The sequence below is a fragment of the Penicillium argentinense genome (genome assembly GCF_028826775.1).
Source record: "Penicillium argentinense strain IBT 30761 chromosome Unknown utg000005l_segment0_segment0, whole genome shotgun sequence".
Lineage (NCBI taxonomy): Eukaryota > Fungi > Ascomycota > Eurotiomycetes > Eurotiales > Aspergillaceae > Penicillium > Penicillium argentinense.
Window position 1 is genome coordinate 1006540 of NW_026622664.1, and position 23516 is coordinate 1030055.

General features: G+C 51.6%; 8 protein-coding genes across 8 annotated transcripts; 4 read left to right on the forward strand and 4 right to left on the reverse strand.

The window, feature by feature from the left end:
• Nucleotides 1–1170: 1170 nt before the first annotated feature.
• N7532_005171 (phosphatidylethanolamine N-methyltransferase) lies at nucleotides 1171–4341 on the reverse strand (the record flags this gene model as incomplete). The annotated part of the gene is made up of 5 exons (XM_056617665.1): nucleotides 1171–1236; nucleotides 1296–1386; nucleotides 1442–3046; nucleotides 3112–4039; nucleotides 4167–4341. 5 exons carry the CDS (start codon nucleotides 4339–4341, stop codon nucleotides 1171–1173), a joined length of 2865 nt encoding a protein of 954 aa, XP_056473824.1.
• Nucleotides 4342–6062: 1721 nt separating this feature from the next.
• Nucleotides 6063–7164, forward strand: nbp35 (Fe-S cluster-binding ATPase; the record flags this gene model as incomplete). The annotated part of the gene is made up of 2 exons (XM_056617666.1): nucleotides 6063–6147; nucleotides 6218–7164. 2 exons carry the CDS (start codon nucleotides 6063–6065, stop codon nucleotides 7162–7164), a joined length of 1032 nt encoding a protein of 343 aa, XP_056473825.1.
• Nucleotides 7165–7412: 248 nt separating this feature from the next.
• N7532_005173 (DUF1593 domain-containing protein) lies at nucleotides 7413–8983 on the reverse strand (the record flags this gene model as incomplete). The annotated part of the gene is made up of 2 exons (XM_056617667.1): nucleotides 7413–8546; nucleotides 8612–8983. 2 exons carry the CDS (start codon nucleotides 8981–8983, stop codon nucleotides 7413–7415), a joined length of 1506 nt encoding a protein of 501 aa, XP_056473826.1.
• A 2914-nt stretch (nucleotides 8984–11897) lies between these two features.
• On the forward strand, nucleotides 11898–13325 carry N7532_005174 (pepsin-like aspartic protease; the record flags this gene model as incomplete). Its single annotated transcript, XM_056617668.1, has 3 exons — nucleotides 11898–12298; nucleotides 12388–13142; nucleotides 13198–13325. 3 exons carry the CDS (start codon nucleotides 11898–11900, stop codon nucleotides 13323–13325), a joined length of 1284 nt encoding a protein of 427 aa, XP_056473827.1.
• Nucleotides 13326–13569: 244 nt separating this feature from the next.
• N7532_005175 (putative cofactor for methionyl- and glutamyl-tRNA synthetases) lies at nucleotides 13570–14898 on the reverse strand (the record flags this gene model as incomplete). Its single annotated transcript, XM_056617669.1, has 1 exon — nucleotides 13570–14898. The coding sequence occupies one exon, from the start codon at nucleotides 14896–14898 to the stop codon at nucleotides 13570–13572; it is 1329 nt and encodes a 442-aa protein (XP_056473828.1).
• Nucleotides 14899–18018: 3120 nt separating this feature from the next.
• On the forward strand, nucleotides 18019–18764 carry N7532_005176 (bZIP transcription factor; the record flags this gene model as incomplete). The annotated part of the gene is made up of 2 exons (XM_056617670.1): nucleotides 18019–18400; nucleotides 18460–18764. Coding segments are annotated over 2 exons (687 nt in total), but the record flags the coding sequence as incomplete, so codon positions are not given.
• A 161-nt stretch (nucleotides 18765–18925) lies between these two features.
• On the reverse strand, nucleotides 18926–19593 carry N7532_005177 (uncharacterized protein; the record flags this gene model as incomplete). The annotated part of the gene is made up of 3 exons (XM_056617671.1): nucleotides 18926–19247; nucleotides 19328–19426; nucleotides 19481–19593. 3 exons carry the CDS (start codon nucleotides 19591–19593, stop codon nucleotides 18926–18928), a joined length of 534 nt encoding a protein of 177 aa, XP_056473830.1.
• Nucleotides 19594–21169: 1576 nt separating this feature from the next.
• Nucleotides 21170–22555, forward strand: N7532_005178 (2,3-butanediol dehydrogenase; the record flags this gene model as incomplete). The annotated part of the gene is made up of 6 exons (XM_056617672.1): nucleotides 21170–21253; nucleotides 21333–21366; nucleotides 21417–21665; nucleotides 21717–21803; nucleotides 21859–22344; nucleotides 22428–22555. 6 exons carry the CDS (start codon nucleotides 21170–21172, stop codon nucleotides 22553–22555), a joined length of 1068 nt encoding a protein of 355 aa, XP_056473831.1.
• Nucleotides 22556–23516: the final 961 nt, after the last annotated feature.

Genomic DNA, 23516 nt, shown 5'->3' on the forward strand with positions numbered 1-23516 from the left:
CAGTTCTGCTTCTGCAAAATTTTTGAAGAAAACAAAATACCTTACCAAAAACTCCTGATCTTTTATTCTATTTTGTCATTGTCTTTGCATTACTCGCTACCGACGACAGGTGCTAACATGTTGAAGTGTCTTTCTAGATTCGCCGGACAACTTCGGTCCGCTGTCGCGAATTTTACAAAAGGTACGGTCTATGATTTGTTTATTTCACACAACATCTCCCCTCTTATGATGACAACTAGTCAATCCATTCAACGATCTCTTTGAGAACCGCCTTCTGGGCTTAGCACCCATGTCGTGCAGCAGTCCTTTAGGAGCAAAGTGATGATCTGCACTCTGCGACTTCCTATACTGGACCTTGGATGTTCTTACGGATGTCCTCGGGAGGAAGGTTGTGAAGCTCCGGGGAGTGTGGGCTTTCGTCGTCGCTTGCTTATGCTTCTAATGGGACCGTTGTTTCGGTGTGGTTCTTGCGATGTCCGGCTTGTGCTGTTTTTCTCGGACTGGGCTGTTCGTCCGTGTTGGGTGTCAGTCTTCAGTTCGGGGGCCAGCAGAGGATGGGATGAGTTAACCGGCTTGCTGATTATATTCCTTGCTTGCTATGCTTGCGAGTGATGTCACCTGTGCCTTCATCTGTTGCGCTTATCTTGCAGTTGACGCTAACAACGTCTGCAGTCTCTTCAGTTCCGCCGATTAGCTTAACCATAATCAATGACAAACTTTTCTGATAAAATTTATATCATTTTGGATTTCCTTGAAACGTTCTAATAATTCTCACATAAGGCTATGTACACATAAAAATAGTGGGAGGAAGACATTGTCTTAAGCAAGATCCTGTTGAGTACCCAGGTACTCATCCTGCCACCCCTGGGTCCCCGAACGGTACAAATAGCAAAATAAAATCACGGCCATCCACCCCAAATCTAAACATTCAGGGGAATCAACTCACACCTGCAAGTGAAATCGAACCCTATTATCGACCATCTTCTTTTTTCTCAGTTTATTCTCTAAGACTCGCGGGCATGGGGGCCTCGGATTTGTTGCAAAGAGGCGTCACTATGCAATTCAGAGAGGAAACCTGGACTCGGTGAAGTTCACGCCATTGCCAATCTATCTCGATTCCCAAGTCCTCGCTCGAACGTTTGTCATACCTATTGGCTGTATTTCACCCATTTATTTTTCCTCGGTTCCCTCAATCGGCGTTGTTGTCCCATTTGACAGGGACATACTGTAGGGGGCCTATGATAGGTACATTAATACCGGCCGTCTCTTCTGGCCAAGGAAATAGCGTGACTTACCAGAACTTTCTTCGCATTGCATATCCTCCAAGCCAGATCGCGGACATTGCCATCCGCCTTGACGACTTCAGGCGCTAGTTCGACACCAAACCTATATGAGAGCGGTTAGCTATGATTTCCAGAGGGGATGCCAGGGAGAAACTCACATTTGATGAACAGCGAAGACTACGCGCTTGGCGAATTTGCCATCGCGTTCGACAAGACCGCCAAACTGCTCGTCCACAGTTTCAGGAGCAACGTCAGGGTCTCGGTCAAAGCAGTTGCAGACGACAGGCAGCAAGGAGTTCTCAACTGTCGTCTGAACGATGCTGTCGCCGTCGACAGTGGTGTCGTCCTCGTCAAATCGGCGGATGCGGATTTCAAATGGTCTTGAAATAGCCATCACATTGTGCATGCCATTGTGGTGGTAGCGGATTTCGAAGACACCTTGGGTCCAGAAAAGTTTATCGCCAGAGAAAACAACCTCACCGGAGGCAAGTTTATGGCCTTGTCGATCCTTTTCTTCGGATGAGTTAATGACCACATCACTGGTAATGATGCCCTTTTCACAGGTTAGGTTGTCGTAAGAGCCCTCGTTGGTTGCGATCCAGCGGCCCTGAGAGGAGACACGAGAGACTTCGCGAGAGGTATTGTCGGTGACACGGTAGATACCAATCCAGTCTTTCTTGCTGTGGGTAAGCGGTGCAGTCCACTTGACCTTGATTGGAGCGCCGTATTCGAAAGTCAGGTTCTTGAGATCACCTCGTCGGTCCAGAGGCATACGGGCATTCGCACCCTCACGACCCTTGCCCAGTTCGCTTTCCTCGAAAGATTTCGCATCGGTACCTTCAACAGACAGAGAATAATCACGCATGTCGATTCCAGCCAGGTCCGCATCGATGCGAGAGATGGTGACACGAGCGGGATACTTATGGAAGAGGGCTGTTGTGTCTTTGACGAAAGTATTGACGCCGGCAGCCAACTTCGGGCGCGCGTTGTCAAGAATCTCCTCGATGAATTCATAAGAATCGTCGAATATCTTGTCGACACTTCCGTGTAGCTGTCTGAGAGAGGACGGCAAAGACTTCTTGAGGTTCTTGACCACACCTCCATCTTGCCGAAGGCTACGACCGTACAGCTTCTGCATATGAGGTCGCTCCACAAATTGAATGAAAGCCAAACTGAGAATGTGGCTCAGCAGAGCCAGGAAGGTGACAGCCCCACTGCTGGTGATGAGGACAGCACCCCAGACACCTGCCAAACCCAGAACACGCTCGGGGTTATTGAGGAAGCGGTAAATACCGTTGTAGGTTAGTTTGGGGGACTCATCAAAGAAGAAGTCACCGTAGAACCAGCCAAACTCGCCGAGGGAGTCGTAGATGCTGATCGAAGTCCACAGTTGCAAGCTGATCAAACCAACACCAAGGACGTGCCGGAAGAGAACCAGGCCATAGCCCCAGTCCGAAGGGAGGGTGTACATCTTCCACACCGCAGCAATGAAGCTAGCATAGCACATGATCATACTGAGGTGGTAAGTACCCTTCCATTGGCTCCATGCCTCGTGTGGGGTTTCACCAAACTTGAGGAAGTGCCTCGTCCAAGCCTTGTTGTTAGACTGATTGTTCAGAAGGTACCCGATGCCTACAGAGAACCACACACGCCATACGACAGCATTGACCACAAAGAAGAATTGGTAACGCGGCGTGGACGGGGTCAAGGCCGTGACTGCGAATACGAGCATCTGAACCAGCATAGTGGAGGAATCAGTGGTTCTATACAGATCCAGGTTGTGCAGTCCCAAAAGGTTGTGAATCGAGGGGGCGGCTTGGTGGAATACAATGACGCATTGGGAGAAGGGTCCTCAGACGGAGTTGGCGCAGTTGGGGTGTCTAGGTCCGAGGGTAGGCTGGAAGTCGAATCGACACAGACCGAGCGCTTGCGGGGAGGAGGTGGGTTGTAGGTCTTGTCGATGTGCGGGTTCTCAACAAGGACGAGGAAGGCGAATTGTGCTGCATGGGCAATGATCGAGATGAAGAGCACCTTATAGCTTGCTGCCATGAGCGAGATACCGTAGTAGCCCGCATAGCCGACTGAGTACATGGGGTGAGGCGCCATCTCGAAGACACCGTCGAAGGTCAACTCCTGGTCGATGAGGTAGAAGAAATCACCCCAGTACCAGGCAAAGTCCTTGACTACTCTGTGGGCATCTAATTTGACCCAGAGGTTGAATAGCACCAGCACGATACCAGCCGTCCAGCGGAGGGCGGTCATGAGAATGCCCTCATCCACAGGACGATGACCACATGCTATCGCAAAGAGACAGTAGGAAGTGAAGTCACACATAAGTATCACGTCCACCAGACGTCTAAAGACAAGCCAGGTGTTGTATTCAACGGGTGCTGTTTCGAACTTGTAATCGTGGGGGATCTTGGTCTCCAGCTCGCGCTTGATCCAATTGTACAGGGTCGGGTGCGGGTTGTCCCCGGTAGCCGGGTTCACGAAGATTTTGGTCTTCTCCGCCCATCGGATTAGGGTCTTGTGGTGCGACTGGTTATGAAGGAGCCATCCGATACCTCCATTGTAGGCCGCGCGCCAAGAGAGGTAGACAACAGCGAATACCGGTACTTTGGCGCACGCGGGGAGGGCCCAGAGGAGTAGAATGTGAATCGCCAGCAGCACGAGAACCACCGCATCTGAAAAGTTCTTGGGTTCCGATGGCGAGAGCAGCTGGGAGACCATGTCATGGGTCTGAGGCACCGTGAACACTAGAGAAACGCGCGGGAGCGGGTTAGAGATGGGGAAAATCGGGAGGGATAGCATGAGGCTTGATGTTGATCGCTCGAAAGATCGATCGCGATGATGCATCACACTGATGAAGAGGGGGACACTTACCAGTTCCATCGGGAGTCCGTCCAAATGTCTTCTTGTCCTTGCCGGCCGCATCCTTGATCTCAGCCTCACCAAGGGCAGTTAGAGCGTCTCGGCCCCCAGTTGAATCAGGGCGTGATGTAATCCGCTCTCGCAGCCCGTCGGTTTGCAGGGCACCTGTTGAACGGCCCTGGTCCATGATGTTGTTGTTGAGGTTGAAGAGAAAGAGGATTGTTGGGGCGTAAATGACGACAGAAGCATGTGACGGACTCCGCGGACCACAATTGACCTGTTTGCATCCGGTGGGCTGTCAATCTGTCCTCCGCGTTTTCAATTGTCTACTGCGACCTGACCTACTGGTGGTACCAGAAAAGCAATTTGTGCGCCTGCGAAGATTTCTGCAGAGAAGTTTGTCGAATTCAAAGAGGTTGAGAGTCGTATTTATGTTTGACTGGACGGTGGACACGCTGAGTGGAACCGTCTCCTGCCCACTGCTTCCCCCATCACAGCGCGAGTTTAGTGCGGGCCCCCGAATGGAGCAGAAGGGAAAGGAAGAAGGGCTCTGATCGCCCACACTAATGCCGACCCTCCTCTTCAGATATTACCCTAGGGTACTGCAAGAATGACGCCCGTGTCCTGTGAGGATACTCCATCTCTTTTGAGGTCCGGGCTTTTACGGCCAGCAACGCCAATCCGCCATCCGCCATCAGCTGGCTCGTGCGGCATGGGTTACACGCTGGCGACGGCGGGGCCTCGTTGTTGACGATGTGCAGCAGACAGCGGCAAGTGCGGGTACTAAATGCGAGTCTTCGTGCATCACTCCACTCTGCAGTAGGTACACGCTACAGGAGCCTGCACCCGATTTCATCCCACCGGCGACACAGATGTCCAGGATGCGAGGATTATGGACGACTGAGGCCAACCGGCCCAAGTGGGGAGCCTTGACATCATGTTCCAGTCGCCTTTTGAGGACTGTTCGAAGCTGTTGGTCAAAATGGTCTCCGAATCGCAATGGGTGGTCTCGGGTACGAAACCGGGATTGAAAACAAACCATTTGTTCCGCCTGATGTCAGTGCGCCGAGCCTCTGGAGATTTGATAATGGATACTCCCGCTATATAGTAATGGATTGGCTCGCATTGAGGGCTTTGCTCTGCTCATTTGGAGACCCTCAGGTGACATCATGGTCGCAAGACCATATTCTCTCTACTCGAGACCCCATTCTCTCGTCTCACCCGCTCAGCATTAGACTGTCCCACCCGCAATCAGAAATTGTTGATCACCATGCAGTGGAGGCGCCAAATCAAGATTCGGTCTGCTGCTTAAGTTCTGTCAATCGCAGGCCCTCCTGGTCCCTGGATTGATGTGCAGAGTAATTGTGCAAACGGGAGCATCCCTTGGTCCGTGGACGCTTCCCCTAAGTGACCTAAGCAGGGATACGGTATTAGCATCCTTTTAGGCCCCCTCAACATGAGCTAGGGCGAGAGATTGATCGAAAGAATACTGGGTCGGCCTCGACGTGTCCCTGGGAGTAACAGTCATTCGACAATGCCGCCGAAGCGTCCTGTACTACAGACTATGAAGAGGGGGCCCTTCTCCAACAGATTTGAATGGATAGTCTCGAGGACCCCCGTGGTAGCATTATTTTCATTTTCATTTTGAATAGCACATCGTTCTAGCCTCATTGTATCAAGGGTCAAATATGACCAGGGGATATCTTCGCCGACATGCCACCGGCTCGGAGAAGCGCCTTTAGCCGCTGCTGTTGAAATGCCCTCCGACACCGCAGGCCCCGCCAATGGCCGCGGGCTTTTAGTCATCCCCGCTTATCAAGCACTGGCCCTCGCCACCAACACTTTTCTCCGACACTTTTGAACGGTGCTTTGTACAAGTTTGCTATTTGAATTTCTCGATAATTGAAGATGGCGCCCTACGTGGAGGAGCCGAACGAGACGTCTCTCGAAGCGCCTTCCAAGAGAGCACCCAACCTGGTGGCTCCGGAACCAGGTACGTACCGCACGCGCGGGGAAATCGCGAGCCCTGTACAGGTTCTCAAAATCTTATTGTTCTTGCTCAGAACACTGTCCCGGTCCCGAGTCCGAAAAAGCAGGCCAAGGCGATGCCTGCGCCGGCTGTCCGAACCAGCAGATTTGCGCCACCGCGCCCAAAGGCCCCGACCCCGATATCCCAATCATTACCGAGCGGCTCGCGCAAATACGACACAAGATCCTGGTGCTTTCGGGCAAAGGAGGTGTAGGGAAGTCGACATTCACAAGTCTTCTCGCGCATGCGTTTGCCACAAACACCGACTCGACCGTCGGCATCATGGACACCGATATTTGCGGACCGTCAATCCCCAAGATGATGGGCGTCGAGGCCGAGACTATCCACGTGAGCAACGCAGGCTGGAGTCCTGTCTGGGTGACGGATAACCTAGGTGCCATGAGTGTGCAATTCATGCTGCCCAACCGCGACGACGCGGTAATTTGGCGAGGGCCGAAGAAGAACGGTCTGATCAAGCAGTTCCTGAAGGATGTGGATTGGGGCGAGCTCGACTATCTCATTGTAGATACACCTCCCGGCACCAGCGACGAGCACCTTTCTGTCAACTCCCTCCTCAAGGAATCCGGCGTTGACGGCGCAGTCGTCGTGACTACGCCGCAGGAGGTGTCGTTGTTGGATGTGCGCAAGGAGATCGACTTCTGCCGCAAAGCCGGTATACGTGTCCTTGGACTCGTGGAGAATATGTCTGGTTTTGTGTGCCCCAGCTGCACTCACGAGTCTCAGATCTTCCGTGCCACTACCGGTGGAGGGAAGCGGCTAGCGAAGAAGATGGGCATCCCATTCCTCGGAGCTGTGCCTCTCGATCCTCGCGTTGGCATGGCATGTGACTATGGCGAGAGCTTTGTCGAGAATTTCCCGGATAGCCCGGCCTCTAAGGCGATCAAGCGCGTCGTTCGTGCTGTTGGCGAGTCCGTCGGAGAGAACCCGGAGGATGTCCTCCCTGAGGAACTGGTTGAATGAGGTTGACTCGTGTCTCTATTTATTGCATGGCATACGGTTTGGGTTAGTGAATCCACCATTCGGCGTTTGGACATACTTCACACCCCTGGCGGTTCTGTCTTGGGGTGTTGCATCATTCGATACCATGATTATACGATTTTTACGAGCAGATCAACACAAGATTTCCTTTTGAAATATCACAGTTTCCTGGTCTTTTCCCCCTATATGTACATTCAATGGGCTATGCAAATATTCCAGACCGAGCCCGTTTAAGACACGGTCTGTGTCGAGTTCATCGTCTGCAGAAGCACCCGACGGTAGCTCGTCAATGGATGGTAGCCATTGTCCGTGACCTCCAGAATCAGATGGAGCAACCAGCATCCCGAAGGATTGAAGCCCTTGCCATTGCAACTCTCCTTCTCTTCTGGAATCTGCACCTGCGCCATTCGACCACTCTGCGAAAGACTGACATTCAACACAGGCACTTGGCCAGCAACATTCCAGTCACTAGAGCCCGGCTCCTCATACTGGAACCAGCGGAAAGAAAGGCGATCTCCATCCGGATCTGTAGTCCCAGCGGCATTCACTGTCACAGTCGACCCGGCTTGTACGGTCATGTTCAACGGTGCCAGTTCCTCACTGCCATTGATGGAGATGATGGGGTGGTGATTCGCCCGACTGGCATTAGCGGGAAGAGACCATTGCATGCGTGCGGCGAAATCATTCTGGTAGGCCTCGCGCCAGCGCCAGATGGTTGCTCGGCTGGAGATGAAAGTTTCGTTGTTCTGACCCTTCACACGATCCGCAGCGTCGCTGTAGTGGTTGAAGTTCAACTCAGTGGACGGGATCACCTTGGAATAACGGCCTCCCCACGAACCATAGTCCGGCTGCTCAGGCACACCAAGGCCGTTTTGGATGAGGTACAGGAATGTCGGGGTATCTCCCTCCATGATGTATTTGAAACTGGGATACGCAATTTTGCCATACGGTCCAATCTGGATATTATCGCGCAGCCATTTGTGAGAGACCTTGGTCGAGTCAGGACCACCCACATCCTCACAATAATAGTTTTCGCCCGAGATGCCAGTCCATGCTGCCAGTCCATACTGGTTCCAACCATGTGTCGAGGAGATGTAGAAGATATCCGGGTATTGCTGGCGGATCCAGGGGCCGGAATCATCCTGGTCGGAGACGGCATACACGCGAAGCTTGGCTCGCAATGCTGCTGCGTCGGTCTCGGAGTGCGTTTCGTGGACCTTGTACAGGACCTGCGCGAGGACATTCACGCCGCCCCAGCCCAGCACCCAGAGGGGCTGGTCAGAGTCGTCTTGAAGGCGTTCGAGCAGGAGCTTGCCTCCGTCACTGAGAGGAACGTCTTTTCCAACGGCCTTCATTCCATAGGTCTTGTTGAGTTGAGCTATTAGAAAAATCGGTCTATGCATTCCTCATGAGTCCTGGAGGTTCTCACCTCGGCACCCTTTCGCAGCAAGCTGCGAATGTGGTCGCCCGTGGGATAAGGCGAGTCTGCCGGAGCGTGACGGTTAAGGTTATCCGTGACATTCCCATAGGCATTGACGACAGACAGCATATCCTCGGTGTGAACTTCGTCTGTGAGCCATGTCGACGTCACCGCGCAGATACCCTCAGTCTGGAACTGGTTGGCGTAAAGCAAGTACCGCGTCAATGACTCTTGATCATCGGGCTCGTTCGAGATATCCGACAGAATAAACACCCGAGGCTTGTTGGGAATCGGCAGCAGAGAGCTAGGTTTTACTACAAATTTGGCAGAGACCTGGACCACCAGGGTCCACAACACCGTGAGTGCGATGAGGGTGGCCATGATGTATCGTGAGAGATGCGACCCTAGTCCTCGCCATTTGGGTGAATTCAATTAGTTATATACTACCGACGGGTCATCGCCGATCTCTCTAAACAAATATTTTCTGTCGTCTCTCCACATTGAACGAACTGCAGACTCTCCCTGATGATGGCATAGTGTGGGGAAGGGCCCCGCGGGGATTGTCCGAGGGGTCCGGCATGCTCGATCGAGTCGAACCCTCCCCGAAACAGAAGTTCTAACCACTGGCTTGCCGATCGCCTTCGGCATTTGGCAACGATGAGCCCGAGACCTGCCCAATTTAATCAGATGCCCTGAAGACCCGATCAAGCCAGTCAGGCTGTCTTCGGGCTAATTTTCGACATCGCTGGATATAATATCAACCCTAAGAAGCCGGCAAAACGATCTAGTTTATTTCGGACAAAAAGCTTAGTCGTGTGGGGGCAGTGAATTGACCCTGGCGGGGTGTCATGGGGGTTAGCAAGCTTGGAGACCTTCCAGGTTGCAGTATATTTTCGACACCCGTCTTCAATCAGACTGGTCCGGACAATGATCACTTCGCCACCATGCTTGCGAGGATAGTCCACAATGAACACCCACAGACTTTGCAAAAATTCTTCTCTGTTGCATGGTCACTTTCCGCAACCGACGTGATATTGTAAACAGTAGTCAGCTCCTACGGGTCCTGCAGCCGAAGCTGAGCACGGGAAAATCTCGCAACCTGATTTCATGTCAGACACACGTATACTCCAAATTCATGGGACCATAGAGTCACGATAGTATCCCTGGTTGAAATTCGTGGGTCATACAACGTGACAGGGACCCCTGCATTTAGGGCGCAGTGACGGCAGTAAAAGGCAAAGACAAAGACACCCTGCAGTGCTCTGGACAGAGAAAATCGAACCTCACCACAGAGACAAGCACCACTGTATTCTTTCATATCTTCATAAACTCATAAATTGAGAACCTTTGGTGTGATCTTTTAGGAGCATATTCTAAAATAAAAGAACTTGATGCTTGGGACTACTCGAGGCTGCAGCCATAGTAGAGGACTGGACATTCTGGCTGACATCCCTGCGGTATACGAATTGCAAAGAGTCAGTTGCGAGGAACCCAATTAAAATTTCGAATTTTGATACTATATTTGATCGATTGGGTGTAACAAAAATGTATTTGACCCTTCCAACCAGATTGGGCGTTGTATACCTGGGGGCCACATACAATGTAATCTCGTCTTATTAGATACGAAATTGGTCTGAGTGTGTAAGGTTGTGACAGCGAGGGAAAGGACTTTTTCAAGAGAGAGGAGGTAGGTATTGCGTGACTAGAATATGGCATGGATTAGCTATGAATATATTTTCCCATTGGCAACATTGGGCCTTACAGGTCATTCCCAAGTGTTGGGCTGCGATCAACGATCTATGTCCATGGATAAAGCGGATAAGAATGTGGATCTGGCTCGATCAGCGAGAACCTTATTGGGCAAATGGAGCTGGACATAAACAACCTCCAACTAAGGAGTTGCAGCAACACTTGAACGGGTACTGAGATTAGCTGGCAAATCATAGTTGTGCTGATATTATTATTTCTCAGCATTCATCTTGTGTATTTCTGATTTCGGTCTTGACTGTCAATGTTGCTCACCGCCACTGCTGTGATCCATCTGGTACACGTGATCAGGTCCTGCTGGGTAGACCCTGGAAGCAGGGTCGATGCATTTGAACTGTCCATTAATTCTTGTGGCCAAAAATATCCTCCAATGCACCCTTAGGGCGTTACTAGTAGTACACTATTGTAGTCGTCAATATTAGATGCCGAGGTGTCAACTGATTCGGGCGGGTGATCCGAAAGCAATCAATATCCGCCACAAGCAGGCAACTCCGCCCGAGCGCAATCTCCTTCTTTTGTGCAATGCCCAGCACAATCGGCATGAATTACTTCGGCGGCCGACCGCCAAGGGGAGAAGCATTGTGCCCTCTCACAGCGTCTCCGACTCCGCCGTTTCAAGGGGAGCAGGCACCTGGCGACGATGATTCGCCCCACACCCGCCTGGGGTGTTTCAGCTTCAGTCACGGCCAGCACCAGTGACTTTCTCGACGGCGCTCACCTGTCACAACTCGCGCCCAGGAGGGGCTCCACCTGCCCAGCACGCCACGCAGTAACAGACAAATGGGCCGCCGAGAAACCGCCAACTGCCCTATCCGGAGCTTTGTCCTGTCGCGGAGCTCTGTGACAGCTCGCTCGCTCGTTCTGGTCTGGCGCCAATCGTGGAGAAGCGCCCAGCTGGGCCAAGGGCTTAGCTCCCCAACTGTGGACGCTGCTGCTGGTGATAGGTGGGTTTGGGTGGATTGGCCGGGAGATCAGAAACGTACTACGTAGTCCACTCGACGTCAACCCTTTTCTTTCTGCTCCTGTCAGTGTGCCGTATGGAGAGGATGCTGGGTGCAGCGGGTGGTTTGGGCGTCGTCCCTTTTTTTCTGAAATGAATTATGTCCCTGCCGACTTCTTTGTTCTCTTTATAGATCTGCACCACCCCCGGGGATTGGCGCTCGCTTTCTCCTTTTTTGATTTCTTGATACAGAGTACTGGGTACATTTCCATCGACATTCTCTTGTTCCATCTTATCTATTTCGCTTCTCTTTTCTCTTTTCCCTTCCTTCTCGCCGTTGCCTACGGGCGTGTCGAGTTTTGGCTGTGCCCTAATCGCGTCGCTCCTTCAGCGCATTTGTTTACCTATACCACCATTCACTCTGTCAACGGACAACACAGCAAGCCTTCGTTTCGTTTCGTTAACATTCACGCCCTGGTGGTCTTACTATTTTATTTTTAACCATCCCACCTCTTCCCTTTTGAAATTCCTGGCCGGACCAGTTCATACCATCTTTCTTTGAACACCCTGCCAGTGGGATCAGATACGATGCACCTGTTTATTTCACTGGTGCTCTTTCTCTCACTGGGCTATGATGCTCTGGCAGCGCCAGCGGGCGTCGTCCGATCCCAGCACAAAAGCAAGTCTTTTCGTGTGGAACGCGTGAGACGCAGCGATTACGTTCCGAATGGCCCCGTTGCCCTCCGCAAGGCCTACCGCAAGTTCGGCATTGCCCCAACCGATTTCAGTGGGATCGACCTGGACGATTTCGAGCCTTTTGATGTGAAGCACACCAGCATGGCCGTGTCCTCCAACAAGGCCGCGGATGAGACCGAGCAGACTGGCTCTGTTTCGGCAACCTCGGTCCAAGGCGACGTGGAGTTTGTATCGCCCGTCCAGATTGGCGGACAAACGATCATCATGGACTTCGACACCGGTTCATCTGATATGTAGGCCCAACTGAATTCCTGAATTCCCATTTTTTTTGTTTTTGTGGCTCAAACACAACCCAAACATCAGCTAACAATGCATGTCGCAGGTGGGTTATGAACACCGAGCTTCCCAAGTCCGCCATCTCCGGACGAACCGTGTACAATCCTAGCAACTCGAGCACATTCCAAGAGGTCAATGGCACGTTCAAAATTTCCTACGGTGATTCGTCGTACGCGAACGGTGGTCTGGGCAAGGATACTGTTTCGATCGGCGGCGCAGTCGTCAAGAACCAAATATTCGGACTGCCCACTGAAGTTTCAGATTCATTCATCTCCGACGAAAACTCAAACGGACTCGTCGGACTCGGCTTCAGCTCAATCAATACGTTTGATCCGGGCCCACAGAAGACTTTCTTCGACAACATTGCCCCCGATCTCGACGAGCCGGTTTTCACCTCCCGCCTAAAGAGCGAAGGTGTCGGTGAGTATGAGTTTGGTACTATCGATCACAAGAAATACTCCGGCCAGCTCGTGAATGTCACCGTCGATAACTCGAATGGGTTCTGGGAGTTTGAGGCTGCGCAATTTTCTGTGAATGGAAGCTCTTTGCAAACGATTACCGACACCCCGACTGCCATTGCGGATACCGGCACCTCGCTGATGCTCGTCAGCCCTCAGATTGTCAAGGCATACTACGGTGGTTGGGCCCAGTACTCGGGCAGTGTTGGTGGATATATTTTCCCGTGTGACTTTGAGCTGCCCAGCTTGTCGGTTGCGATTGGAAACAAGTTCCAAGCGACTATCCCCGGATCACTAATCAACTTTGCTGAGATTGGAAAGAACAAGACGACCGGTGGAACTGGTACGACTATTCCTTCCCTCAAATGGAATCCAAGGCTAACTTGATCTTGCTATAGTGTGCTATGGTGGCGTGCAGTCCAACTCGGGCTCCAGTCTGCAGATCTTCGGTGATGTCTTTTTGAAGGCTCTCTTCGTTGTCTTCGACCAACGCGGTCCATCTCTCGGTTTCGCATCTCCTAAGTGATAAAGTATTTTGGACAATTTGAGCCCAATAATGGCGATTGGTGGTTAGCAGTGGCTAAAAATATTGTACATCTTCTTTTCATAGAAGCGAAGTTAACCAGGCGCCAATGAAAATATATCCGGTGGTAGGCAGATGCAGAGAATGTAGTCTATTTGCTCGATCAAGTAAATTGTAAAAGCTATTTTATTTCGTCTTCTCGTGGGTATGCACTAATGGATCGTATTTTGATATATCTAGAAACTTTTTACCGGACAGTAGCATCCTTCAGGGTCTTGACGGTACAGACAACACCAGAGGCGGTGGTCAGCTTACCAATGGCGGGCTTGCCCTCCTGACCAGCAACAGCAGGGACAGCACTGCTATCGAAGCATACCTCGAGGTCCTGGTTGGTGGTGAATCCAGGCTGGAAGGTCTCCCATTGCTTCTTCTTGGGGTTCAGCTGCTTCTCAGGCTCGCCCTCGGACCAGCCCTGGAAGGTGATGCGCTCACCGGCAGGAGCATCAGCGGGAGGGCTGACGAGCTCGACAGGGCCGGCGTGGGCATCGCCGCCCTCGGGGACGCGAGGAGAGGCGGCCAGGACCATGGCGCAAGACTTGATACCGCGCATGGTGACGGGCTTCAAGTTGCAGACGGCAACGATCTTGCGACCCTGCATCTCCTCCAGAGGCACCAAGCCGTTCAAACCGGAGCAGACAGTGCGCACAGTCTTGCCAGTCTCCTCGTCCAGAGAGGTGTTATCGGAGCCGGGGGCGTCACCGCAGTCGATGGTGGAGACGTAGAGGGAGTCAGCGTTGGGGTGGTTGATGGCGCGCAAGATGTGACCGACACGCAGGTCAATGATTGACGGTGAGGGAGGAGCAGCGGGAGCCGGTGCGGGCTTAGGAGCCTTCTCCTTCTTCTCCTTCTTTTCCTTCTTGTTGGTCTTGGGGGCACCGGCGGCGGCAGCATCGGCGGCCTTGGCCTGGTCCTTTCCGGGCTTACCCTGGCCCACGACGAGAGGCTTCTCAGCAGCAGCATCGGGGTTCTGGGCATTGGCCTTCTCGCGCTTCTTGCGCTCCTTCTCCTCCTTGGGGTCGACGGGCTTGGGCACGAAGCGAACGTCGTTCACGTCAATGGCCACCTTCTCCTCCTCGGGGATCTGCAAAGCAAAGATGCGGGAGTTCTGGACAAAGTCGATGTGACGCACGATATGGTGGAATCCCTTCTCGCCGGTGCGCTCCTCAGGTGACCACTTCTCGACCAGCGGGGCGACCAGAGCATAGACAGCAATATCGGCGACCGAGGGCTTCGCACCGAGCAGGGTGGTGCGCGTGGCCAGGTGGATGTTCAGCTGAGCGAGAATGCTCTCGACGACGGGCTTGTCATCCTTGGCGAGAGCGGTCTTCAGACCGGAGACGGTGTTGAGCCACTGCTTGATGTCGGCCTCCTCGGCCTCGACGAAAGAGGTTTGCGGGAAGATCTTGGGTGTGGCGTGGAGGTAATCGGGCGAGGTGGCATCGGGCGAGATGACGGTCGGGTACGACCGGTAGAGGAGGGAAAGGAGCGAGGACTCGGGGGCAGCAGCGGTCGCCATGGTGAATGCGCGTGGAGGGGATGGAAGGAAAGAAAATCGAAGAGGGGCACGGAACTGTGTCAACGATTGGACCCGCGGGGTCGTGGTTCGGGCCCGCAATAGGCTCGCACACCTGGAGAACGACAACTTGACGGGCGATCCCACGGGGATCTGCTGGGTGCAATTGGGGATTTTTGATACTGTTCACAGCGATATATCCGTAGCTTGTCCTTTTTGGATTTGGCACTCGGACAATGCTCGTGATGACTCAGCTGTGCCCAGCTAACTAACGTAATCCACTAGCGAGTGAGACACACGGGCCCGTGAGACAGAAAACCAGCTACTATAATTTCAAACCAATTTATTAAACCAACAACGCCATTGATTTCAAATTTCTATTTATTAGACTTATCAGGGCATTGCGTTCTTTTATGCCCTATTTGATGACAGTCGCTGCATCGCGGGGGTGCGCGTGTAATTGGCTGGGAAGCTGACGCAGCTGGTTCCGCCGGGGCAGTATTAGGAGCTTCATGAGCCTGGTTCATCGACTCCCTGGCTTCTTGGCCCGTAAAACCCTCCGTATGAGCTACGCGCTTAGTCGTTCTGTTGCGTTTTCGCTTTTGTGTCTCGTTTTCAGCCCGTAAATCGCGGACTTCCTTTAGAAGGATTGCATTAGAATGCAATGATTGCTGATAGCCCTTGAGGAGCTGATCAATAGCTATATTCGTAGGCGTTGGTGGGCTTTGCGAGCGTTTCTTAAGCAGTGCCTTAATTGACGAGCCCTGTCGATTCAATTGTTTGAGATTTGCCGGCGTTTTAGGGCTCCACGCGCTCGATTGGCTCCCTGGTCGACTACCTGAGGGGGTAGGTGTCTGAAGTTGAACATCAAGCTTTGAAATGACCTGATCGGGATCATATGGTACTAAACCAGCTGCGACGAATGCATTTTGAATAGTCTCTGGTTTAAAGGCCTCTTTGCGAGCTTGTGGGAATGCTGCAAGGAAATCAAGCTTGTCGATATGGTTGACCCCCAACCGTGCTTTGCGCTCAATCAAGCTCCCATACGCGCGCTTTAGGGGGCAAAACAGCCTATATCCAAAGGCTGTAGTAGATGAGACGAATGCGGAGGCATGCAGATTGGAATAATATCATTTTGCTCGCACAATCGATCAAAACGGGGGGTCAAATGACTGCCATGGCCATCGAGAACTAGTAGTCGATATTTACCCCTAGTACGACTAGTAGTCGCAGGGATAAATAGCTTTTCTAGCCATCGAAGCCCAATTTCGTCTGTAGTCCAGCCATTCTCACTGATTTCGATTCTCCAATTGTCGGGTAGGTCATCAAACCATGCATATTGTTGGTACTTTGACGATTTGAAGATAATGCATGGTGGGAGTATAAAGCCCGTTGAATTCACACATTCAATCGATGTGACCCATTCGCGATTCCCTGGCTGTAGAACTGACCTCCGACCATAGTATTCAGCTCTTGTAATGACTTTCGCAGTGGCTATAAGCCCCATTGCGAAGCCAGTTTCATCAAAATTGTAGATATCCTCAGGTTGGATACCATTCTCATCGATCGTGCGTCGTACAAGGTCGAACCATGGTTTAATAACCCTCGGATCTTCGCATTTTGCCCTCTCATAATTATATCGACGAGAATACCGCGATTTGAGCTCATCATAGCGCTCTGTATATCTGTAAACCCAATTGACTCCAACAGTCTGACTACCACGCTCTGCTAGTAGAATATTGGCCATATCCCTTACCATACAAGGCCGGGGAGCTGATCCACGTGTATCCATAGAGAGTATCCACCGTAGGAGCGATTCCTCTTCAGTTGGAGTCAATTTATAATTGCTGGCGCGGGTTTCCGATCGATGAAGTTTGCCATTGTATCGGCGATGGAGAGTTGCGGTAGGTACTTGAAATCGGCGCGCAGCTTCGCGAATTGATCGAAATTCTTTGTTCCGAAAGGCTTGTATTGCGAGCTGGATCCTACCTTCTTGGTTGATAGAATTTTGAGGATTTTGACTGCGAATTGGGGGCATAGTGGGTAGTTGAAATGAGGAGGTTGACGCGCTGGGGCGCGACCGCGGTTTCTGTCTCACGCGCCCGTGTGTCTCACTTGCTAGTGGATTACGTTAACCCTACGACTGTACTAGTTAGTTATAGGAGTCGCACTACGCAATTGCTCCGAGAAAAATGAGTGGATTGAGGTGACTGCATCCTTCGTTTCACTTGATTCCTTTCCTAAATCTCAATTACGACGCGAGATTGCGGACCGAGCCTATCAGCTTTGGATCTACAGATCGCGTGCAACAGTATGGTCCTAAATATTCTGTGCCTTAGGCACTAATACCTGAGAGCGGATTCCTGCCCAATTAGGGTACATTCTGTGCCGTGATAGTATAGCACCGGCGCTTATGACGTTGCAGACACCTTTGAGTAGGACATTGAATCATAGGTATGGGACAGAATGGCTGAGTTTGCTCAGCCTCAGTCTGCCACTTCCTGAGGTAGGATTTTGCTAATCGCCATTGCGCCTGGGTTCAGGTACTACTGGACCTAAAAGATGCATAGATCACTGCACTAAACTAGAGAAGGAACTTTTAACATGCTTGTTTCTCCTATCCTGGCTCAATGGTCGTTGTGATTTGCGAATTTCTCAGTCACCTACATAGGCTTCTCCATATTCGAGCACATCTTATGCCTCTCATGTTCCAAATACGGCCGTCTCCAGTATCTACGGGGACTGTGATAGGCCGAGTGGCACGCACTAAAATGAGTCACGATGAGTCGTGTGTCATCGGCCCAATCATGTTGCCGTGTTATGTGGCGGTGGAGTCAGAGCAGTGCGGGCAGGGCAGGGCGGCCAGAGCGGCCATCTGGTCGCAGGGTATATCTCGCCGCCATCTCCCTTTTTTCCTCAGGACACCATTTTTCGGCCCTCCGTGACCGAGTTTGATCCTAGCACCTCAAGGGTCCCCTTCAACCCTTTTTTCTAAAGCTTTACCGCGCCACGGGCCCGCTCAGGCCCGTTTGAACGATCTCGTCATGGCGGCCTGCGCTTGCAACAGTGCCGCAGCCCTTATCCAGGCAACAGTCCTCTTCTGGCAGCCTTCTCAATCACAGTCCTTCCTCAAGCCTCCAGGGGTTGGACTGCCTGCCGAGGCCTAATTACTCACCCCATCACCGTCAAAATCACTATCCGACAACATCCTGGGCGTCGCCGTGTCTCCCCACGACTGCGTCATCCTCTCAATCCTTTAATACTTTTGGACAAGAGTCGGATCTTTGGACACAGCAGCACCTGTCCTTTGCCGATACCGACTGGAACCTCGTTTCTATTGATCATGCATTGCCGTATCCGACGGGCATTGACGTAGCAGTCAATGGCCTGAGTTATGGCATGACACCGACCTTTACTTCTATTTCGGACTCTGTGTCCAACGTGCCTAATACTTTCACTCCTTCACCTCTTGTTCCCAGTCCGGCAAACTCAGCAAACTCCCAAGGTGAGCTTTATGTATGCCCTTCGTGAAACAATATCCGCCCATCTTAACACCCAATATAGACGGATTCTCCAATCTTTCCCCTGCATCTCAAAATTCAGGATCCGTATCAACATCTCGTTCCAGTCCTGCTATATCGCAAGGGGATGATGCCTTGACCCGTGTCGATTCATCGCGCGTTGAAAAGCGCAGACTCAATACCCTTGCGGCTCGGCGGTGTCGCCAGAGACGCGTTGACCGAATGAAAAGCCTGGAAGATGAGTTGAAAAGTGTGCGGAGAGAGCGGGATGAGCTGAGGTTGAAGGTCTCCAAGTTGGAGGGCGAAACAGATGCTCTGAAGGGACTTTTGACCCGGAAAAGCAAGTGAGGTTATTACAGAATTTTGAGCTGCTCTCATGAATACAATTTATTATGTACCGGTATCAATTATTCCTCGTCTTGTAGTGCTATTGTGCTGTTCTGTACTTCCACTGAATGGTCCATGACTGATCCAATTATGCATCTATCTAACCACATGAAACGCCGGTCTCAAAAGGCAATTCCAATTCCCAATCCCAGAAGAGCCAGCCAGCTCCCTGCAGCCTTGGCAGCAGCAGCTCCCTCCGACGGCTTTGTATCCTTCTGCTCTTTCAGAGGTTTCGTTGGTGCACTGGTCGTCTTCGCTTTATTGTCGTCGTCATCGTCAACGCTGTCAATTTCCGCCGGGGTCGCCGTCGATGGTCCGGGGGTGGTCCAGGTCGCTGGCACAGCCGTCAATCCGGCGTCGTATGCGTTGGCAGTGGCGCAGGTTTCTGCGGAGGCTAATTGAGCCGAAAAGCTGTCTGCGTTGTTGAGACAATCAACGTAACAGCTGTCAATTTGTCAGTATGTCTTGTTCAGAGTGGAATTGCGATCAAAGAGTCAATTGTGGCATGACAGGTCGAGACTTACTTGGCGATGTTCGCTTGAGCTGTGCACTTGCAATCCCAGTCGTTCGTCGTACATTTTGCTAGCGCACTCTTCATTGTCATGACGCATTGATCGACGAGTCTGCTTTAGTTAGACCGCTTTCGAGCTCCTGGAGAAGTACCACCCCAGACTTACTGCTGAGAAGAGCAACCCCCGTTGCTAGGTGGCGCCACGGGCGTTGGATCTTGAGCTGCCACGAAAGTAATCGAGATCGCAAGCAAGAAGGAAAGTCTGACAGAGCTGTACATTGCAAAGGAAACGTTCAATTGGTCACTTGGGTAACGGAAGAAAGTAAAATTGTAGGAGGTCCCTGTGATGAGTGTTGAGTATCAATATTGAGAAGTATCGAAAATTAGAGTTCAACGAACAATTGAAACAAGAGGGGTTATAAGGAGATTGAACAGAGTCGAATCTGAGCGTTACATCGTCCAAAATTTAAGACGGATCCCTGGGGTTCCCTTCTAGATTGATTCAAGTGATGTCTAATACCGGCCACAAGTCGGCGCGGTGTCTATGGAAGAGTCCCGTTTGGAAGTTAGCTCCGGGTCCAGACCAAGGAAATTGGCGTGAGTACCGTAGATGGCTTGGGAGGATCCATGGACAGATATTCGATTTGTTGGTTGATAGTCTAAAGCAGCTAATTTCTTGTGATGAATGAATGCTTAAGAATAGCTACTAGTTTATACTTCGTGATCTTGCTTACTTCCAACGTACATTCTCTGTAAATGATGATCGAGATACTTTGCCATGTATACTTTGCCATGCCATGCGCATTCTTGAACGACAAGAGGTGTAGACCCCGATCACCGTTTTGGGGCGATAGTTTTCCCCGAGGTCGCATTCCAACCAGAGTCCGGGGTTACATTCCTGGATCGACACGGCTGCTTTCATCAGTCAATGACGAACGTTAAAAGAGCACGCCCAGGAACAAGAAATCTCCATTCTCCATGCCGAAATTAATTCAAATACCCCGTCTATATCTTGGCACACTCAAAGAACTCTGGAGTTGTGTCGATATTACGCAGTTAGTGCGGCTTGTGTCAAGAGCGGAAGGGTTCCAAGGCTGGAGGTCAAGTCGGGATCATGTACACTTCACGAGGATTCCTTTATTTGCTTTTCAGATACAAGTTACGAATACAATTATTCTTTGATTGATCCATTCGACCTTCTCAATGGGATAATTCGTCCAATATGTTGCCGAAATGGTCTTGGGATGGTTTTTCAGATAAGGTCACGTGTCGGCTACCGGACATGGATTGCTGTCAGCCACAGTACCCTGAGACGAGTGGTTCTTTATTTATTTATGCGCATTTTATCTCAAATCTTTCTGAGACTTAAGTTCAAATACAAAGACCCCAATTAATTGCCCCGATCCGCGGATTCCTTCCAGGTACTAGCATGGTCGAGTCCCCATGCATGTCCATCTGTTCCCCGCTATAGATTTAGTACTGAATGCATGCTTAACAATCCGAGATTAATTTGTCAATATTTAGTCATACAGCTGCACGGGGTTAGTCCGCTATTACATCCTCGTTACCGACAGTTTGAGTGGGATGTGGGACTTTTTTCAACATCTGTGCTACCCCGTGGGGTGCCTCAGAAGAGGGGTTGTTCTCCCCGGGCTCGGACAATACCCGACCACACTGCACGGTCCGGGTTGCAATATTGACGTCTGAAGTTGTCAGAGCAGCCAGAAATAAAACACTGGATACTGCCTCGTGTCTAAGGAGCGAGGCGCCTTATCGCGAATCTCATTTCTACAGTACCAAATCTGTTCAAGTGGAGGAATCTGCAAAGCCCCATTTTCAACCAGGGTCATTCACTATGCGAGCTGTTCGCTTCCACGGCAGGGAGGATGTCAGGCTAGATGAGATTAGTGAGCCTGTTTGCGGGCATGGCCAGGTCAAGGTATGCTGTTATGGCTGTCCTCCCAACCAAGGATTTAACGATGATTTTTCCAATGTTTCGGCACTGACATTGCGCAAAGATCAGGCCTGCCTTTGTAGGCATATGTGGCAGCGGTAAGTGGTCCAAAGTGGTTCCGTTTCGGTCTATCTCCTCACGAGATTAGATCTTCATGAATATCTCGCCGGACCCTTGACAGTCCCGACCACGCCACATCCGATCACGGGGGTGACGCTACCCACAACCCTGGGCCATGAGTTCAGCGGAACAGTGGAAGAAATCGGAGCTGGAATCGTCAGTCTGAAGGTGGGAGATCGGGTGGCTGTGAAGCCTAATTTGTCCGACGGCTCGTGTTCTCGATGTATTATGGGTCGACAGAACATCTGCAGCAGTTTAGGATTTATCGGGTATACCAGTGGGTTGATGACCCCGGTCCCCTTTATGCTGTAGGCCTGACATGTCTTAGGCGAGGCCGGTGGTATGTCCGATCATGTGGTAGTAGATGTGAAACATGCAATAAAGCTTCCCGACTCGATGCCTCTGGATATAGGAGGTGAGGTGAGCCCCCGGATGTGATCATGAGATTCTGACCTGTTAACATTTGACAGCATTGGTGGAGCCACTTTCTGTCGCTTGGCACGCAGTCAGTCGCAGTCCGCTCAAAGTAGATGATACCGCTCTAGTAATCGGAGCCGGACCGATCGGCCTGGCAATTGTTCAGGTGCTGAAAGCCAGGGGTATCAAGACCATCATTGTGGTCGAAATCTCCGAGCAGCGACGACAATTTGCTCGGACTTTTGGCGCCTCTCTTATCCTCGATCCCATGGAGGTAAAAGCCGTTGAAAAGATACAAGAAGCCACGGGTCTCGCGAAAGGCGTGTCGGTCGCTTTTGAAACTTCCGGCGTGCAGGCTGGGCTGGACACTGCCATGGCCGGCCTTCGAGCCCGAGGAACAACGGTCATTGTGTCTCTGTGGGAGAAGAAGCCGGCCATCAATGCAATGCTCGATATAGTCTTGGGCGAAAAGCATATCACTGGGGCAGCAGTCTATGACGAGGGAGACTTCGAAGCAGTCATCGAGGCGATTGCGTCAGGTAAGCCCTTAGCTTTCCCTTCCAGTAGCCTGATGATGCAAGAGCCATTCATCTCCATGTGGCTGACCTTTTCGCTCTTCTAGGCAAAATCCAGCCCAGGCCCATGATCACGAGCAAGATAGGATTGGATGAGGTTGCTGAAAAAGGGTTCAAGGCACTCATAAACGAGCGGGATAAGCACGTCAAGATCCTGGTGGACATCTCCGTTTGAAGACTCTCACCGGCACGGCCGTGTCTGCATGCTTTGTGTTGCTGCTGTTAGTCCTTTTGTGAGCATCCAGAAGTAGTCTGTCTCTTATAGCATGACAATATCACTCGAGTTTATTGGATCTCTGAAAAGAAGGTGTGCGGCTGAATTCAATCGATGGGTCGTCCTCGGGTGGCGGCGCCAAGACCTTTTTTTTTTTTTTTTTTGTGTTTGGTTTTGTTGAGACGAGGTAAAAAGCCTGCCACCGGCTCGGTCAGCCTTGCTTTTTCTTTCTCACCACTTCGTCATTCGGAGTATGCTTGGCTGCCACCGCCCAAGCGAGTATAAACCCAGATCTGACCGTGAATACGAATCGGATGAAAGCGATGCCCCCAACCGGGGTGGAGTCTCCCAGGCTGACAGGGCCGCTCGATCTCGGCCGCTGATGTGTCAAGCCACGTCGACTGGGATGTCCTGGGGGAGTTTTCGAGAACCGATGGAGAGCAGATCGGCGCAAGTCCACCGCAGTTCCACCACGGCACGATCGCGAACTTCGCACCGAACCCAATCTTGCCGATCTTTCCGTGTTCTACGGTCGAGCCTTCCCCTGGACCATCTAGGTTGGCCTTCAAAGGTTCCTAAACATGCCTAGAAGTAGTTCGCTTAATGCTAAACAATCGTGTCATGAAGAGAGTTATTTTTGTCGACCGGGTGGCTGATGGGGTCGCTAGGTTTTCCTTTTGGGCCCCTCACTACTCGGCACTAAAGCAATGCCAGCGTGTGTCCGCATCTGATTGATCCACTGTCTGGTCTTCCAGAACACACGGGCTGAGCTGTGAACCTGAGACATGCCGACTCTGGCACCGCTCCGGGGCCATTGTGACCATTGGTTCTCGGCTTTGGGACTCAGATCGGCCCTCCATGGCGTATATAGCCCCCGGTCGTGGCGCATCTAGGATGTTTTTAGTTCATCTTTGCGTTCAAT